This window comes from Hydra vulgaris, chromosome 13, assembly GCF_038396675.1.
Source record: "Hydra vulgaris chromosome 13, alternate assembly HydraT2T_AEP".
Classification (NCBI taxonomy): domain Eukaryota; kingdom Metazoa; phylum Cnidaria; class Hydrozoa; order Anthoathecata; family Hydridae; genus Hydra; species Hydra vulgaris.
Window position 1 is genome coordinate 38,610,001 of NC_088932.1, and position 20,315 is coordinate 38,630,315.

Below are 20,315 nucleotides of genomic sequence, written 5' to 3' on the forward strand. Positions count from 1 at the left end.
CTGCATGCAATATGTTTTAAAAGGGACTTGTCTATCCATTTTCTTATTCTAAAAACTGCAGAACTTTAACGAATGCACAGAAAACAGGGAAACCAATAGAAATGGCATTTCGAGACCCGAATTTAACTGAAAAACGAATTTAAACCATATGCGTACACTGAATTTTTATTCGGAAGACGAACTAAGGCCATATGTGGACCCCGAATATAACTGAAACGGCAATTTAGACTTTATGCCGGCAACGGCAATTTAGACTTTATGCCGGCAACGGCAATTTAGACTTTATGCCGAGTTTAACTGAAAACCGAGTTTGAAGTTGAAAAATAAATTTAATAGAAAATGAAATTCGGAATTTTATATCGAATATTAACTGACTTATCATGCATTAACAATTTTATTGATTTTATTGACTGTAAGATAAATATATATCTAATATGCTTTCGTTTTACTTTTTTATTGTGTTTGTTTTTCTAAGGCCGAAGGAGTCACTTCAGTCTAAGAGGCTACTTTTTTTTTTTGTAGTCTGATAATTTTTTTAACAGCGGTAGCAAACCTCTCTCAACTCTTTAACTCCAAAACACGAACCTTGATGAGCAAGGACGCTACGCGGAGAAACAGGTTGATATACTTGAAACATGTAGTATAATTTATAATTAATTTTGTTTTTGGAACTGAAATTTAACTGAAAGATAAATGAAACTTTCAGTAAACTTCACTATTTGAATTTTAGCAAATATTCGCTAGTCCTAAGACATTGGCAGTGAAAACTTTTCTTTCCAACAGTATATGCAATCAATGCTAACATTTAAATAAATATTTAAATAAAAAATTTAAGTAAAAACTTCTTTAAAAGATATAATAAAACTAAAATAAGTAAACCAGATTTATAAAGAATTAATTTTGTGCTTCTTAAATCTAAACTTGAAATGCTATTGGAAAATTACTTTATAATTTTCAATGCTTGCAATTTCTTTGAAATCAGCTGCAATATATTTGCTGTACTGGTTAAGTAATTAACTAAAATTGAAGTTTCTTTTACAAATGGGACACGGGAAAAAACATGGTACACGGGAAAAAAACGGCAGTCACATTTAAAAAGTTTTGAGAAAAAATATATTAATCATTTATTAAATTCTTTGTATAAAGTTAGGAAAAAAAATTTTTAATAAAAGTTACAAATGTTTTATTAAAAATGTAAACTTAAGATAAATTATTCAAGAAATAATTTTTTCTAATTTACCTCTATGCTTTATATGAAAGCTTATATAAATGATTAATATATACTTTCTCAAAACTTTTTAAATGTGACTGCCGTTTTTTCCCTTGTACTCTTCAAATGTTTTTTTATGTATTTACTACTGGTCGGGTTGTATAACTTTTATACAACCCGACCAGTAGTAAATACATAAAAAACTTACTGGTCGGGTTGTATAATTTTCAGGCTGTCTAAGAGCCGACTAAAGTTATTGAACACTTTCCAGTTCTTTGTTTAACGCTGTGTTTATTGTTACAAAAATAGTTACCCATACTCTTTACACAACAATAACCAATCATTTTTCATTAAAAACCCCGCGAAAAAATGCAATCAATTTTTGATGTAACGCATTTGAAATATATTTATTTAAAGCAATCATGTCAGTACGCACCTACAATCTTTGCATATCCTTCCTTCTGCTGTTATATCTAATATCTTGATTTGGAAAAAAATTAATTTCGTGAAATCAGTTTACCCAGTAGGCACGTTACCTAAAAAAGACATTTTTTGAACGTTCCAAAAACGTTCAAAAGACGTCCAAAATGTTCAAATGACGTTTAAAAACGTCTTTCTTACGTCTCGTGCCCACTGGGATATGAAAATTAATTTTTTCATTTAGCTGGTTACATAGTTACACACAATTATCTACTATTATACACAAGTACTTTCTTGAAAAGATTAGCAGCAAATTAAAACATATAAATCATTACGCCTAGGGGTCGTCCATAAAGTACGTACGCTCGTAGGGGGGAGGGGGGGGGTCTTCAAAAAGCGTACGAAAGCGTACGAAAGCGTATTGGAGGGGGGGGGGGGGTTCAATTTAAAAGTACGTACTTCGATTTTCTAATTTATCACAATTAACCAGCTAATCAATAGAAAAGTTACATTCTGACTAAAGATTCTAGTTTGCCAACATAAAAAGATGTATGGTATATGAAGTAGAGGGTATAGTTTTCCTCTATGCACACACATGTATGGGCGCCCTCAGAATTTTTTGATGTTCCAGATAGGACACTTTCACACATCGTGCAAACTCATAACTTAAGTTTGTTTATACCTATGCCAAATGAGGAGGCCTTGCAAAATATCGGGATGGCGGAGGCCTGTGAACAAAAAGCCTTAAAACGCTTACCCTCCCGACCCCCAAAATGAGAGGGGTGTAAATTTTGCATGGTTATAACTTTTGGATTTGGAAAAAAATTTGGATGGCCTGCGCCATCCAAATTTTTTGCAAGGCCACCTCATTTGGCATATTAACAAACTTAAGTTTGCACGTTGTGAGAAAGTGTTCTATCATCAAAAATCAAAACATCAAAAAATTCTGAGGGGGCCCATGCACACATGCCCGCCCTTATATACTGGCCCTGAGTAAGACCTGAGGGCCGTGGTTGATGGGACGGAGTCACCCCAAAAAAAACGTGTCAATGGCGTCTCAAAGACCGCTAGGTTTTGCTAAAATAAAAAGCTTCTTAAAATAGCAAAAGGGCACAAAATTTGCTGTTGCTCCCTCCCACTGGGTTTTACACTTTGTTTTCAATATTACTGATCTCACCTTAGACTCGTTTTTTACTTACTAAAGAGGGGTGCCTGAAAAAAACGTCCACCTTAAGTATAGTTTATTTACATTTGATTCGTTAAAAAAACAAAAAAAGTCTTCCTAGATTTCACCGAGAATCGATCCAGGATCTCCGTCGACTATTGCCGCCGCATAACCCTTTCGCCCAAATACACACATACATTAGTCAATTTTAAGTTTATTTTAATTGTTAAGTGCATTTATACTTAAAGACGTTTTTAAAATGCGTAAGCGAAGAGCTTTGGGGTAGTATAAAGTATCTAAGGTACCCTCCGTCTTTTTTTTTTTTAATTAAACTTTTTAATAAGGAAAAAAAAAAAAAGAGGGATGGGGGGGGGATATTTGAGGGGGGGGGGGGGGGGGATTTTTGAAACCTACGTAATTTTAAGGGGGGGTGGGGACATAAAAGTACGCATGGCAACAGGGGGGAGGGGGATGGTCAAATTTCAAAATTTTTGGCGTACGTACTTTATGGACGACCCCCTATTGTTTATGAAATACGTTTCTAAAGGGTTTAGTTTTATACAGCGTTTAACAGGGTATTTTGCTTATTTGAAGATCAACGTGTTTCGCTTTTTCATTTTTAATTACAAATGCTTTTTTTTTCACGTCTTTTATTTTTTTAATCTAAGGGATATATTTAAAAAAATTCTAGAATTGAAAAGCCTTCTTCCTGTTTAAAAAGTATGTTTTTTTCAAAATTATATATACCTCTATTAATGTTTATTAATAGAGAAATTTGAATTTTTTCACATTCTTGTTGTAAACCTCAATGATTGTCAAAAAATTAGATAAACTTAAATTGTTTAGGTATTTCTTTAATTGGATAATCTTGATGTATTTCAAAAGTAACCACGCCATAAACAGGTTATGTAAGTGTTTTGAATAAATGTTTTTACACTGAGGTGCCGAATAAATAATTTTTTCTAAGCGACTAAAACTTAATTGCAATTTTTTATTTAATTTAAGCTTATTTTTATCATCGTTGCCATTACTATTAATAAAGCCAAGTAAACAAAAAAACAAACAAATATGTTCTTAACAAATCAAAATCTTTACTAAAAGATAATGATAAAAAGATCCAAATCTTTAAACAAAGAGTTTAACCTTTGATTTTGATGCCATGTGTTTTATCACAACTCATCACATCTTTTTCTTTATTTGCAAATAAAATGTGATGCATTTTATCACAACCTATAAAAGAATCACAGTCTAAAAAAAGAATACAATGATCATTATCTTTGTAAACATTATTACTATGGCCATATTTATAAATAACTAAATTTAAAAAATATTCTTACATTAAATTTAAGTAAACAAACATTGTCACTAATGTGCTGGGACGGAACAAGGGCTTATGGTCTATAGGTTATACACAGTTACGGAAAAAAGATCTGACCACCGAATATTTATTGCAAAAAAATGTTTTTCTACTGTATTGTGAAAGCATGTATTATTAGGAAACTTCTTAATTCAAAAAAGAACATACATGAACACAAAAGAGGTCTCATTGTAAAAAATGTTTTAGTATTTATCGTGTATTAAAACGTCAAACATTTCAATTCGAAACCAAAAAGACATATTGTTTTTCAAAGTTTTCAAATAATTTGCGGAATTGACAATCTCATGATGTTGTAAAAAATGTAAACCGGTACCAATGTTCGCAGCGATTACAAAACTCGAGGCGATTATGAATGTCTTTTCACGCCTTCTTCAAATGTTTTTTGATGAAAGTGTGGATTAAGTGCAGCAGTCTATGGCAAGGTGTCTTAAAACTGTGCAGGAGCTAGCATTCAACTAGGAGACAGTTAAGCAAAAATTAGTGAGCATAAAATCTGTATGCTTTCCTCAGCCAAACGGCGTATCATATTGTCGGTTGTTGTCATATTGTTGCATCCTATTGTCGGTTTTTGTTGTAATATTTTTTGGTGTAGTAATGTAAAGGCAAGGGAGCTTCTTGAACCACAATTTAAAATAATAACAATTGTGTAACTCGTTATTTTATTTTATAAAGAGCATAAAGTATTTTTCTATTGGTTGGTAATACGCAATTTTTCTGGCAATGCGTGGTTGTTCAGTGATTGTTTAAAAGATTCTATATATTTAATTACCCTTGTATTACTCCTATATAACTATATAATAAAAGTTTTTTTAAATAATATGAGTATTCTAGAACTCTACTTGTAAAAAAAGTTCGAATACCGAAAAATATCAAAACGAAGTCACGAGACAAAAAAAGATTTGATTTTCGTCGTAAATGAGAAGTTTAAATCATTAAAAGATTAATGAAATAAAATTGTTGGGAGATAAGCGATAATTGTTGGGAGACAAACAATAATTGTAGGGAGATAGAAATTGGGAGATAGGGATAGCCAACAATCTCTAGATCAATATATAAATGACCTATGATTTGACCTTTTTTTACTTAACAATATTCATATTGGTATATCACAGGCACTGCTTGATTTTAAGGGTTTTAGGTTGAATTTCAAAAGACATGAGGGTTTTTTTTTCAGTTTCTAATATTTTGTATAGATTATTTTTTATTCTCTTTTATAAATATCACAAAAAAATACATGACCATCCATTGTCTTTGAGAAGTTCGTGTAACTGTAATCCAAAGACTTTGGGGAGGGCCTTATTATTTTGGAAATACTCCTTTGATTAATGCAGTTTTAGAGGCTAGAAGCACAATTATTGCAACATATATTTGGACTCCTGATCTTAGTCTCCAATCTTGCACCCAACATAAAAGTGATAAACATCCCTAATCAATAAAATTAGAGAACATTTCTGTGTGGAATATATCGCTTTACCACACACATAACAAAACTTATCAATGCTATTTACACACTTTTGAAGCATTTTAATATAATAAATTCTAACTGACGCAAAAAACTTTTATTTGTACACTTTCAAGGCAAATTTTCATTTCATAACTTGCAATTTATAATCAAAACAAAATTATAAATAAATAAAAAAATGTTAAAAAATTAAAATAAATTAGATAAAAAAAGCACAAAATTTGTTTATTATTAAAAAGTGATTATTACATTTATATTTATTTTACTGGACCTTCTAAAACGTTCAATTTATTCCAATTATTAGTGTGTGCGTGAACCGTGCTTTGAATTGAATTTTGAATTGGATTTTCCGCGACCATCAGTTGATTTTGATGAACCCTTCTTTGCATCACTAGAAAAAACATCGTCTTACTCCGTGAACCTTTGTTCAGACAATGGAGATTCATCATGTAATTTTTGTAAATCGTGATTTGGACTAAAGAAAATAAAATGAAAAGAATTTCTGTTATATAGTTAAAGGCTTTACGTCACTACAGTTTATAACACATAGCATATTTTTAAACTGTTAGTAATACAAGACGGGGGTGTTAATTGTGTTTTTTGTACTATTCTTTATTATCAGAACAAGTTATTGCATTTCTATTAAAAAGCACATTTGAAATAGCCTAACGTTTGGGAAAAATATTACTTCGAGACATTTGATTCAGAAGTACAGCGCTTTAACCACTACGCTTTGGCCGCGATTTAGAAAAAAAAAAATAATACTATTAGAAAATAAAAATAGAAATGAAAAATAAAATTGCTATACTTTTGCAACAACTAATTACCTTGTTTTATCTGGAACGTTATGAATAAAAGGCTGACGTTCATCATTAGAAAAGTCATCACTTTCCATCCAGGCTCTTGGATTAGATTGACGCATGGTTTCATCATTTGAAAAAACATTATCTTGTTCCATCCAAGCTCTAGGGTTAGATTGATGCACGGTTTCATCATTTGAAAAAACATTATCTTGTTCCATCCAAGCTCTAGGGTTAGATTGATGCACGGTTTCATCATTTGAAAAAACATTATCTTGTTCCATCCAAGCTCTAGGGTTAGATTGATGCACGGTTTCATCATTTGAAAAAACATTATCTTGTTCCATCCAAGCTCTAGGGTTAGATTGATGCACGGTTTCATCATTTGAAAAAACATCATCCTCTAGCATTGAAACTCTTGGGTTTAAATTACGCACATATTTATCATTTAAATATTCATCATCTTTTATCCAAGTATCTGGTTTGAATTTTTGTTCGGGAGTATCATTTGGAAAAACAATGTCTTTATTCTCTTGTGGCGCGGGTTGAGGCAATGGTTCATCTTCGTAACGTGATTTTGAATCTTGGTTTAGTCTAGAGAAATTTTTTAAAATATTTAAAGTTATTTGATTAAATTGATTTAACCAATGATTATGAAAAAAAATGTTTTTTTTTTTTTAAAGAACGCTTAGCTTTAACGCTTCTTAGTTTTAAGACTTCTTATTCTTTTTCAGTTTTCGCTTTCTTTCTTTTTATTATTCAAACAAACCTTTTTAGAGATATCGTCAACATTTTAGAAAATAAAAAAAAAATATTTAGTTAATAGTTTTTTATTTTAAATGCTTTTTAATTTCAGTAATGAGATATATGTTTACCATCCTTTAATTGATAAATGGTGGTTGTTCAAATTTACACTTATATTTCACGACTGTATTTAACATTCGCGTTTATATGGAGTTTTTTACAAATTTTGTTTAAAAGCTGAGTATGCGGTTGACCATAAATTACGTCACGCAATTTTCGATTGCTTTTGACCCCTCCCCCTCTCGTCACAACATCGTAATCCTTTAATAAAAAGTCCTGTATGAATCGTCACAAAACTACTAAACTATGATTTGCTAAAATCTACATTATGTGACCAGTGGTTAGATGCGCAATGAGCAGCTCCATCGATAGGCAATAAAATGTAAAAACCGCCTACTTTCGACATGGGCGGTGTTGTAAGCTAAGGGACGATATTAACATTTCTTTAAAATTGGCTATTCTGGTCTCCCTTGCCTTTGCCTCCCTCTTTTTTCCAAATTTTATAACTTTAATATAAATTATAAAGTATATTTTCTTAAATTTAATATAAAATATGAAAACAAAATTTTGACCCTACACCTACTCCACGGCAGTTTCGAATCGACACCCATCGGAACTTTATTCTTAGCGTGCGCAGTCAACAGTTGTAAAACATGAAAGTATGTTAAGTTTTTTCACTTATTCTTTTTTGAATCATTCTGAATCATTCTGAATCATCTTCTCATCTACTGTAACTTAATTTTTTAATGTTTCATTTTTTGAGTTTCTTCTAAACCACAAGAGCGATTTATTTGAGAGCCAACAGATATGACCATTGTATTATAATTTTTGTTGTTGCAGTTAGTATTTTCAACAAAAGCTTTTAAATCAAACAGTAAAATATGTATTTTTAAATGTTTTATTTTTTAATGAATTAGGTTATGAAGAAACGAATTTTCTGTTGCTGAAAGTAGTTATTTTTCTTTTCCTTATTAAGTTATAAGTTATATAAAATCAATTTTAGAGACCGATCATTTTTTCTTTTCGCGCATTTTTTATTTATCTCACATAACTGTCATTTAGATATTTTGTGAAAATGGATCATTAAACCAAGTTAAATCTTATTCGTCAAATATGTGAAGAAGATTTAATGGAAGACACATTTGATGTGTATAAATATTCTGAAAGAATTGAAAATTCATTTTATGTTCACACCAACATTGAATATCCACCCTCAAAAAATATCCACCCTCAAAAATATCCACCCTCAAAAAATGTGCATAAGACGCTATATCAATTTGAGAAACATTGAAAAAGGTTTATACATCAGTGTTTATGTAATTGACTGGCCGTTACCATTTGCAGACATATGCTCTTATATTGCAAAAGTTTTTGGAAGGAAAGTTAAAAACTGCAAACCTGGTCGACGAAGTATCATGGAACAAAACCAGATAGACCAGGCCAATCATTAATTACCTTATTGGCATTGTATATAATATATTTGTATACTACCGTATACAAATATATTATATACAATGCCTTTAAATACAATTGATATTGGTCCTGTATTAATCCCCATTTAAATTTATCTATTTAGGACACTCCCCCTCACCGAAATAAAACCGGCTGTTCATGATTAAAGAAAAAAACCGCGATCATTGATTACAGGTTGTGCATGTATACAATATAAATTGATATTGCAGTTGCAAAACTTATGCAATAAAATAGTAGGCAAACATATGCAAAAAAAAAAAAATCTCATACATTTATTCTTTATAAATTTACGTATTATGTAGTTAAAGTCAGTCGGTCATTTAATAATTCTAGATTATTTTCAGTTAATTTTTCATGTATAGCTTAGTAAAATGAGTAAACAATATAATTTATTATCGTTTAAGTTTGATAAATGTTTTTTTTTTAATTTATATTTGCATCAAACTTTAAACTATTGATAAATTAATAAAGATTTATCAGAAGTATGTTAATTAAATGTTGTAAAAGCAAAATAAAATAAAATAAAAAAGTATATATATGGGGTATGTATCCCCCATCAGAATCTGAAAGTCCTAGAATACCTTAGAAATGGAGGACCACTTCTTTTAGGAGACGCAAATGTGATACCAAATACAAAAGTATTTACATCCCTTATATAATAACATCCTCTCTCCGCCCCCTCCCTCCCCCACCCAAAACTCCAAAATCGGTCACTGTTATTATATGTTTCAGCTTGTTAAATAATAATTTTATATTCTAATATACAAAATAAGTATAATTTGCAAAAGGTATATGTAATCACTCCATGAGTGTTTTATTTTGAAATTTATTAGTATAATCAATTTGCTTTATTTGCCACCAGTTACAATACTTATATTTTTAAACAATCAAGTAATTACCTTTCAGGCCAGAGGTATGCAGGATAGTAGCGAGCGTCGTTCTAAAATTCAAATTAAGTTAACATCATCAATATTTTCAAAGATAAAACAAGAAACATAAATTCAATGTTTAATATAAAGTTTTGTATTATGTTTAAAATTAAGATCTTTTGAAAGATTAGACAATTTTTCTAAGTAAAAAAACAACTTACGAAAACAACGAAACATAGTAAAGCAATAAGAAAAAGGATTTTCATTTTGCTCTTTTCGCGTAGAATTCCTTCTTAGATCTGCTTCAGTGAAAGATTAAAATAAATATTTTTTTGGATTTAAAACCTATTGAAAAAATAGTTTTAAACGATCAAACCTTTTTAATTACTGTATTAAAAATATAAGTTAAGACTTTCAGAAGTTATATTCCCTACAAAAGAAATTATTTCAACGTTGCTACGACAATAAGGGTGTGGATAATAAATATAAAATAGAAATGGAAAAATTTTTATCTGGTTTATCTTTATGAAAATCGTACGCTTAAGGGGCTATCCCCCTTAAAATTTCAAAATTAAAAAAAAAGCCTAATTTCTAACTACTTTTACCTATGTAGGATCATATAAAATGTTTGAAAAGTAGCATATTAACCTATAACTCTCTTAAATTCTCTATTTGATTGAACTACTTCGAAGTGATATACCTAGCAACGCCATAGCAACGCATTTGATTAACTGTATACACCATACATATCACCTAGTTTAACCCACACAAGTGTTATGATAATTATGTACAATCTTAAACAGCTTCTTTATGAATTGTTTTTGTAAAGGTACATCAAGTACAACAACTTGCGTCAGCTATTGTGTTATTTTATCAGGTTAGCTTTATTAGTGAAAATGGGAAAAGATTGTCGAGTAAAGTAACGTACACAAACTCACTGTAAAAGGAAAAGATTTATGGGAAATGTTAATCTGTTATTATTGATTGTGTAAATAAAATCTGTTAATATTGATTGTGTTTCTGATAGTGTAGATATTGAGTTGCCATCAATAAATTTTAATGCTACACTTGTGTTTTAAAACTAAATATTGAAAACTCACTTAAGTTTGTCCGCTTCATCTCTTAAAGTTGAAAACTTAAAAGATGCACTTGTTTTGAAACCTAGTATATCTGACTATCGTATCATTGATGTTGCTGTTTTAATTTCTGTTTTGAGTTCTTTTCTGTATCCAGAATGTGATAGTTCCACAATCTCATTAGGCGAAAGATATAATAAACTATGGTTTATCTTGTTATATCTTGAGTGTCTGAAAAAAGATTGCAACTATCTTCGTCAGTTTTACACCTCTATCAATGATTACTATGAAAAAAAGATTTGACAGTAATAAGCGAATAATTTATTGCATGCGATTATTGTACAAAAAAGTTTTGTACAATTATGAATTTACCTAAGCCTATGAACAAAAAAGTTTTGAAAATTACTAATAGTAACTGTAACAGATGTTAAAACTGTAGCAGGACAAAACCACGATAAATGCTGCAAATAAATTGCAAGAAATATATGGCACTGATATTTGTGTATCTTGCGATGGTACACGGTACAAACAAGGACATTCATCGCTGAACGGAGTCTTTTCTACTGTTTGTGGCAAAGTTTTAGATGTAAAAGTCATGTCCAGATATTGTAAAGGTTGCAGTGTTACTCAAGGCATCCAAAATTCTAATCTAACTGCAAAATGGAGAACTTGTCATGTTTTTAAGTATGCGTAATTACCAAAATTAGTGCAAATATAATGCTAATAAAATAAATAAAACAACATAAGCCAGGACTGGCTTTACCAATGGGCATTATTATGAAATTAAGATATGGAGAGAAGTGAGTTACAAAAATGTAAAGACAGTGAATTACAAAAATGTTTGCATGGTAAAACAAAAAATGCTAATGAGTCGTTTAATAGAATTTTTGGGACCGTATACCAAAACAAATATTTATCTTGCTTACCCAATTAGAAATTAATGTATATGATGCTGTAGCTTAATTTAATATTGAAGCGAAAGATATTTTAATACAACTGGACATAAAAAAAAGCTTTCATATGATTGCAGGATGCAAAGCATTAATTATTGAAATAATAAGAAATGTCGAAGTTAGAATGAACCCTGATAAAAAGTCAAGGCGGCAAATATTAAGTGCCAAAAAGTTGAAAAAAAAATGACAAAATAGTTGAAAAAGATGGTGACTTATATGTACTTGGTGGATTTTGAAATTTTGGTTTACTTTTTTTACCTGTTTTATAAATAAAACTTTTCTGTATTTAAAGTTTTTTCTTTAATCGTGTTTTTCTCAGAATAGCAATTTGTGTACGCCGGTCAATATATTTGGAGAACCGTATGATATTTTCTATGAAATTTTTAGAAAGTGTTTATCATATTACAAAAAATTAGACTTTGAACTTTAGTCGTCCTGTTGTGGCAGTGACAAAAAGTTATGAAAAATCTGTTCCACTCATATCATAGCCCTGCCTTATGGCAACATTTTGATTCAATATTGATTGGTGGAAATGTGCCTATTTCTTTGCATTTTGGCCGGCGTGAAATCACTTTTTGGTCATTTTAAGGGGTTTTTTAGTGGTTACCATGGCAACAGTAGGAATTTCAAAAAAAAAATTTATGCATTGTTTTAAATTTATTATAAGCAGTTTACCATTAATTATTTTTTGTAAAAATACCACGATATAACAAGATTTAAAATCGGAGAGGAAGAGGGGGGGGGTTTCTCCTTAAGAAAATGTTCAAATTAATAACAACAATGTTGTTCACTCCATTAAACTTCAGGCATATACATATATATATATATATATATATATATATATATATATATATATATATATATATGTGTGTGTGTGTGTGTGTGTGTGTGTGTGTGTGTGTGTGTGTGTGTGTGTGTGTGTGTGTGTGTGTGTGTGTGTGTGTGTGTGTGTGTGTGTGTGTATATATATGAAGACCACACGGGAAAAAACGGCAGTCACATTTTTTAATTTCCTAAGTTATTGCCCCTGTCCTATATATAGTCATATATAGTATGTGCTAAACTACCTTTCAAGTGAATAAAACGATAATATCCTTAGGAAAAATAGAGAAGAAAAAACCCTGTACAATGGAAAATGAGGCAAAGTCTATTGTTTACAATGAAAATAAAAGCAAAGTCACTTATGTCATGTGATTTTAGCGTCACGTGATTCCAGATTTCAATGGAAGGCAACGCTGATGAAAACATCATTAAGGATGGCGGATTGTCGTGAACGCGTTGAACTTACGAATAGACCGAAGAAAAGACAAATAGTTGGAAGATTAAAAGAAAAACTAAAGAAACAAAAACTGTCAAATCACACAACAGGACCAGACTGCAAATGTACAAGATTTAAGTGATTTGAAATTGTAACAGAAGATAATAGGGCACGTTTATTGGCTAAGTTTAATGCAATGTCCACCAAAGATTTGCAAGATTCTTTTCTGGCTGGGCTTATAACAGTGTGTGATGTCACAAGAAGAAGACCATGGCAAGAAGACCAGATAAAATTAAATAATAACAGCTATAAATACAAGGTTTTTGTAAATGATGAAGAACAATTTGCACAAGTGTGCTTCAATTAGGTACGTGAGTAAAAAATTTCAAATTGTTTGAATACTATAATATTATATATCATTAGAAAGAGGATTATTACAGTATTTTAAAGGTGAAAAAATTATCAAAATTGAACAATTGGTTCAAAAGTTATGACGGTTTAAGTAGCGATTTTTTCTATATATGGATTTGTTGAAGAAACTGTGGTCAAAATAATGTTTTTCTTCACTTAAATTGTCATAACTTTGCCAATTCTTATCGAAATACAAATGTCTTGGTGTCAAAAGATAGGTGTAAGAGTGGGTTACAACTTTATGTTAAACTCTAGCCACCGGGTGTATCGGATGGACAGAGGGGGCACCAAACCACCACCTCGCCCGTATAAAACTGGACACTTTTTTCAGAAATTTTTTTTTTTTTAAATACATAAGCAATATAAATACATAAAAAAGTTATTTTAAATTTATAGTAAACCACCAAAATATACGAGAGGTGAATGTTAGCAATAGAGGTGGGTGTGGTGGCGATTGGTGTATCACACCCTATGATCAAAAACGACTTTTTTTTTTTTTTTTTTTTTTTAATTTCATTTTGCCGTATAATACTATTTACAATGAAAAAAATCGTTTACATATATAATAAATGGCCGGAGCAAGAAGAAGACATACTGTCTTATCACCGAGCCCCGTTAACATTGAAGCCGTCAGTTAATATTACAATTTAAAAACTTTAAACATAAAAGTATATATATATATATATATATATATATATATATATATATATATATATATATATATATATATTTCTACAAAGATATATAAATAAATAAGTTATGACTTTTTCACAAAAAAAAAAAAAAAAAAAAATTTGATGAAAACCTATTAAGTTTATATATTTTTTTTATTATTTTATAATAAAATTTTAAAATAAATATTTTATATCGAAATTTTTTACTAATAAGAAACGTTTACATACTATTTTGAATTGTTCAAAAGATATGTTTTGAAGAATGTTATTTTTATTAATGTTTTGAAAAAATTCATTCCATAGAAATGCTCCACGATATTGAATTTGGAATGAACTGAGTTTGAAATAGAATCTTGGAACTACAAAATTATCATTTGAAAAATTTGTGGGGTACTTATGAGAAATTTTAGTAAAGTAAGAGTGAAATATATTAGGCGACAAACCATGTTTAGATTTAAACATGAACAGCATTACTTGATATATGTTAAGTTTATAAACATTGAGTGCATTAAGTTCCATTAAGAAAGGCTCTCCATGAGCAGTTCTCTTAACGCCAAAAATAATTTTGCATGCAATTTTTTGTTTACTATAAATTTTTTTAAGCTTTCCATAGTTGCTACTTCCCCATGCAATATTGCAATATGATAGATAACTATGGATAAATGAAAAATATATAATTTTTAAAGACTTGATATTAAGAAATGGTTTAACTCTATATAGAACAGAAATATTTTTGGAAATTTTATTTTCAATAGATTTAATATGAGATTTCCATGATATATTTTCATCATTTCATTGGGTAATTTTAGAGGGAGGTGATCACTCTTACTAGGTTTATGAAACAACAAAAATTTAGTTTTCAGTACATTTAATGAAAGTTTATTACAAATAATCCAATCATTAACTTTTATTAGTTCTTCATTAAATATTTTAAAAAGATCTTTTACATTTTTATTTGAGTAAAAAAGATTAGAGTCGTCAGCAAACAAAATAAGATTTAAAGTCTTTGAAGCTAAATATAAATCGTTAATGTACAACAAGAATAATAGTGGTCCTAGGATGGATCCCTGGGGAACACCACAAGTTATAACTTTAGTTATAACTTGTGGTGTTCCCCAGGGTAGGTTATTGTTTAATACTCCATAGAGTTCTAGTTTTTCTATAAGTATGTCATGGTCAACTGTGTCAAATGCTTTTGACAGATCAATAAAAACTCCTAGTGTATAACAATCATTATTGAACCCATCGGATATATAATTTATTAAATCGATTACTGCATGATCCGTTGAATGTTTTTTTTTGAATCCAAATTGTTTATTATACAGTATTTTGTTTTTGGTTAAATATTTATTAAGCCTATCATACATAATACGTTCTAACAATTTTGAAAAGCATGGTAAGACAGAAATAGGTCTATAATTTGACATAATTGTGTTATCGCCAGTTTTAAAAATAGGTGATATTTTAGCAATTTTTAATTTCTCCGGTACAATACCGGATTGTATTGAAAGGTTAAAAATATGAAACAAAGATGGTTCTATGATATCGAAGATTGCTTTAACTACGTTCACGCTAATTTGATCAATGCCAGCGGATTTATTATTTTTCAGACTATTGTACGCATTACGCACCTCAGTTATATTTAAACTAACTTCTTTCATAGATATATTGGTTAGTTTTATATAGGATTTAAAATTTGTGGTGTTTTTTGGGATTTTACTTGCTAAATTTGGGCCAACTTCAAGGAAATAGTCGTTGAGCTTTTCAACGATGGTTTCTTTATTACTGATCATTTCCCCATCAATTATGAGTTTTTGTGGCAAATTATTGTTAGAACATCTTTTTTTACCAATTATCTGGTTAATCACATTCCAAGTTTTTTGAGTGTTTCCTTGTGTTTTTTTTAGCATCTTAGCATAATAAATTCTTTTAGAGTGTTTCTTTGTTTTTTCAAATAAACTTTTATAATTTTTGTAATTTATTTCATTTGTGAATGATTTATGTTTTAGATATTTTTCATAAAGTTTTTGTTTTCTCTTAGATGATTTAAGTAAACCTTTGGTCATCCAAGGGCTTAAAAGTGATTTTGAATTTAAAACTATTTTTTTAGTGGAAATGCCAAATCGTAATATTTACAAAACTGCGCCAAAAAAAGATCATACGCCTTATTTGCCTCTTGTGATTGTAATATAAGGTCCCAATCAATTTTTTCTGATAAGAAATTTCGAAAGTGCAACAGGGAGTTTTCATTGATCTGTCGCATTTGGATTGTAGATTTTAAAGCAGAATGATTATCAGTTATATTATTTGTAATTAAGAATATTGGGAAATGATCTGTTATGTCAGTTTTGATTATACCAGATTCTAGGAGGCAATTATGAATATTATTAGTAAATATATTATCAAGTAATGTTGATGAAGTGTTAGTTATTCTGGTTGATTTGCTTATTGTTGGAATTATATCATGTTGAATTAAGGTATTTAAAAAGTATTGAACATTTACATTTGAAGAATGATTTAACAAGTTTATATTGTAGTCACCAGTTAAGTAAACGTGTTTCTTTGTTATGTTGGTGTTGCTTAAAAAATTTTTTAAATAAGATTTAAATATTTTAAAATTCCCACCTGGCTTTCTATAAATAGAATTAATGATAATATTTTTGGTTGCTTTATTTGTTATTTCGATGCACAACGACTCACAATCTGTATCATTAACATTGACGTCATTACGCAATATAAAGTTAATAGATTTGTGAATAAAGATACTTACACCGCCACCAACGTGGGTTTTACGAGGTTGGTGAATTGATACGTAGTTATTTAATTCATAATTGCAATTTTTTTCATTGCTTTTTAACCACGTTTCCGTGAGACTAATTATTTTAAAATCGTGGTTTAGATCATGCAATAATAGTTTTAGATTATCAAAGTTTTTATTAATACTTCGAATGTTTAGATTTAAAATTGAAAAATTATTTATTTTTTTTCTAAAAAATTGAGTAGATTCACGGACTGAATAGTATTCACTTACAATGTTTTTTTCATTGAAATAGTCATCAAAGCTGCTATTTTCCTTATTAAAATTAAATAAAAAGTTGTCATCCATTTTGAAAAGAAAAAATAATAAAATAATTTCGTAATCACGAAAATAAGATATTAAAAAATTAAAATACTAGGATATTAAATTATTACTTTTCCTTGAAGCCCAATCGCGTATGATCAGCTTATCATACGAGATGGTTGCAAACTTTCCTGCCGCTCGTTCGATTTTCATCTGTTCCCGTAGATTCTTCCTAATTTGCACTGTCTCAGCGCAAAAATCTTCATTGATATAGATATTTTTACCTTTAAGATTAGTGGTCTTTTTAAGAATATCGATTTTATCCTTAAAGTCCAGAAGTTTTATTATTATTGTTCTTGGTTTAACTGAGTTTTTTTGGCCAGTTCTGTGTGCCCTTTCTATTTTAATGCCTTTTAGACCTAAATAATTTTCAAAAATTTTATTTACCTTCATTTCGCTGTCTTCCCAGCTTTCCCCATCGTTTTCTTTAACTCCGTCAATTCTCAGATTGTTCCGCCGTGATCGATCTTCCATTTCTCTTAGTTTACCTCTAATTTTAATAAATGCTGATTCGTTACTTTGAATTGCGCTTGTTGTTATACACTTCTCTTGTGAATTAACGACAGACCTAATTTTTTCATCTATTAAGTGTTCGTGAAAATTTAGACTCACTTTAATATCTTCAACCTCTTTTTTTATTGTTTTGATCTGTTTACAATTTTCTTTAATATTTGATTCAACATTATCTAATCGCTCGTATAATATTTTTGTGCTACTACTTATAATGTTTAACACATTCTTTTCTTGTTGTTTTATCATGCTTTCAGTTTCTTTTTTAAACTCCTTAAACATTTTTTTCATCATTTTCTCTATTTGATCGATTGTAACTGCCATAATAAATATATCGAGTATATATATATAATAATAAAATAATAATATTATATATTTTATAATAAAATAATATCTAATACGAAATAACTTTTTGGCTTTATAAAAACGTCTTGCTTGCTCAATGTTCAATGTGCGGTGTTTTATAATTGAATACAAAGTTTATTATTGATAATTGACATTTAACTTGGTAATCATTTGCATATATGTTATTATTTTATGCCTATTACACAGGGACTAAAAAGTTTCAGTATGTGTTTTTTTCCGACTTGATTTTATAAATATTTATATCTTTACTATAATGAGTAAAATTAGTACACAATATAAAATTATGTTATACAATCTTACGTATAAAAGTGGTGTTTCTATTACAAAGGGGCGTATGCCCACCACCTGCCTACCTCCCCCCCCCCCCAAACCTCTCCACCCAACCTAAAAAAAATAAATATTTTTTTCAAAATTTGAACAATAAATTTAAAAGATAAATTAAAAAATTGGAAATAAATTAAAAAATAAATTCATACCAGACAACCACCAAATATGGGAGGTTAATGTAAAACTCACGGTAGATATGTTGATGATGTTTTAGTACTATAATATCAAAAAATGTTTCAATTCTTGAAATATCTGATTGAATATTTAAAGTACAACAACAAAGAAGTAAAAAACATATTTCACTAGATTAAAAGATACATTAGTGGTGCATCCATGGTCATAAGAGAGTGGAGTTTAAAAGAGGGCGTATCCAAATATGTCATAAGAAAGAAGCATTCTAATGCCCTTTCCACTTCTTACCAAAAATTATTATTTAATTGGATATATATTACAAAAAAAATTATACAACTACTAATGTGGGGCTATAAGTCAATTGGCTGTAAAAAACATGTCATCTTTCTAACCAAGTATAGCAAAAACCTATAATAAAGTCTTTCATGTGATTATTACATTAACAGAAGTAAGGACCATACAGTATAGTTAACGAGCTAGCCATTTTGTTTGGTTAACAAACAAATTTTCTGTTTCAAAATAAAAAATAAATAGAATATTAAAAAATAATAATAATAATATAAAACTATTTTAAAGAAAATACAATATATTTTTTCTTGGCTTTTAGTGAATGATTAAAATAATTAATTCCAAAAATGAAACTGTTTTAACCATTTTTAACGATAGACACCACGTGAAGGTAAGCCAGAGCCGTCTATCAAAAAATTTAACAAGTCACAACACTTGCTGTATTATTTAGGCAAGTCACAACACTTGCTATGTAACTAACTAGGCAAGTCACAACACTTGCTATATTATTTAGGCAAGTCACAACACTTGCTATATAATTTGTGCAAGTACAACACTTGCTGTATTATTTAGGCAAGTCACAACACTTGCTGTATTATTTAGGCAAGTCACAACACTTGCTATATAATTTATACAAGTCACAACACTTGCTGTATTATTTATGCAAGTCACAACATTTGCAATACATTTTTGGCAAGTCACAACACTTGCAGTGTTATTAAATTAATTAAATTGCAACTCACCGGAAACAACATCAGCAGCAAGCTGGATCTTTTTCATGCAATAGTCAACAGCTTCATTATCAGTTTCATCATCTTTCCAGTAAGAAATGGTGTAAATGAAGTCATTTTTTCTTTTATTAACTTTTTTTACTCTGCCGCGATATAAAACACTTTTGCATGTCTTTGGATCGTACCATTCATGTTCTAGTTTCTTCCCAACAATTCTATCTGACATGACATCTTCTAAATCAAATAGTTGGTCATTGGATAAGTGCTTATATGAATTAATAATCTCTTCAAAATTTAATTTAGATAGGTCACGCTCTAACTTTCTTTTTTCTTTTTCATCCATTTTTTAGCGCTTGATTTTTTGTCTTTTGCAAATCTCATCTCCTACTTTGCATCGATAGAGTCGATTTGTAAATCTGTTTTTACGTGCTACATTAATTGACCATTTAACAATCTTTTCTCTTAAACTTAAATCTAGAGTGTCTAGATAGTCGACAGTCCTATTCTTTTTTGATCTAAGTTTGCAAGAGATATAGCAAGTTGTTGCATTAGTAGCCCGTACTTTTGCATCACTAAACATACCCATTAACTCTTCACTATCTATATTGTGAAGCCTTGCGCTAGCTGTTTCCTCTTTAAATGTCTCTGTCACAGTTAGTGAAAAATATCTACTATATTGTCTATTTAAAACATCTTCCACTGCAATAAGACAGGCCGAAGTCATTTTAAGAAGCTCTTCATCAACAGAGCATAAATTTGTTACTGATTCTAAAATATTTGGCTCTAGCGGTTGTTCAAAAAAATCTGTCTTTCTGCAAAACAAACCAGCTGGATTGGATTTGCATGTTTGAATTGTTTGTATAACATTTTTCACAACCTGGATACCA

General features: G+C 29.6%; 1 protein-coding gene across 1 annotated transcript; it reads right to left on the reverse strand.

The window, feature by feature from the left end:
• Positions 1-6,043: 6,043 nt before the first annotated feature.
• LOC136089871 (golgin subfamily A member 6-like protein 25) lies at positions 6,044-9,874 on the reverse strand. The gene is made up of 4 exons (XM_065815964.1): positions 9,803-9,874; positions 9,612-9,652; positions 6,463-7,029; positions 6,044-6,110 (listed from the first exon to the last, which is right to left on the reverse strand). Exons 1-4 carry the CDS (start codon positions 9,845-9,847, stop codon positions 6,044-6,046), a joined length of 720 nt encoding a protein of 239 aa, XP_065672036.1. The 5' UTR covers positions 9,848-9,874.
• Between the last annotated feature and the right edge of the window lie 10,441 nt (positions 9,875-20,315).

Coding starts and splice junctions, on each gene's coding strand:
- LOC136089871 (XM_065815964.1), bottom strand. CDS start 9,847: ATGAAAATCCTTTTTCTTATTGCTTTACTATGTTTCGTTGTTTTC. Junction 7,030..9,611: donor GCATACCTCTGGCCTGAAAG/GTAATTACTTGA, acceptor AAATTTCTCTAG/ACTAAACCAAGATTCAAAAT. Junction 6,111..6,462: donor AACGTTCCAGATAAAACAAG/GTAATTAGTTGT, acceptor TATTTTCTTTAG/TCCAAATCACGATTTACAAA.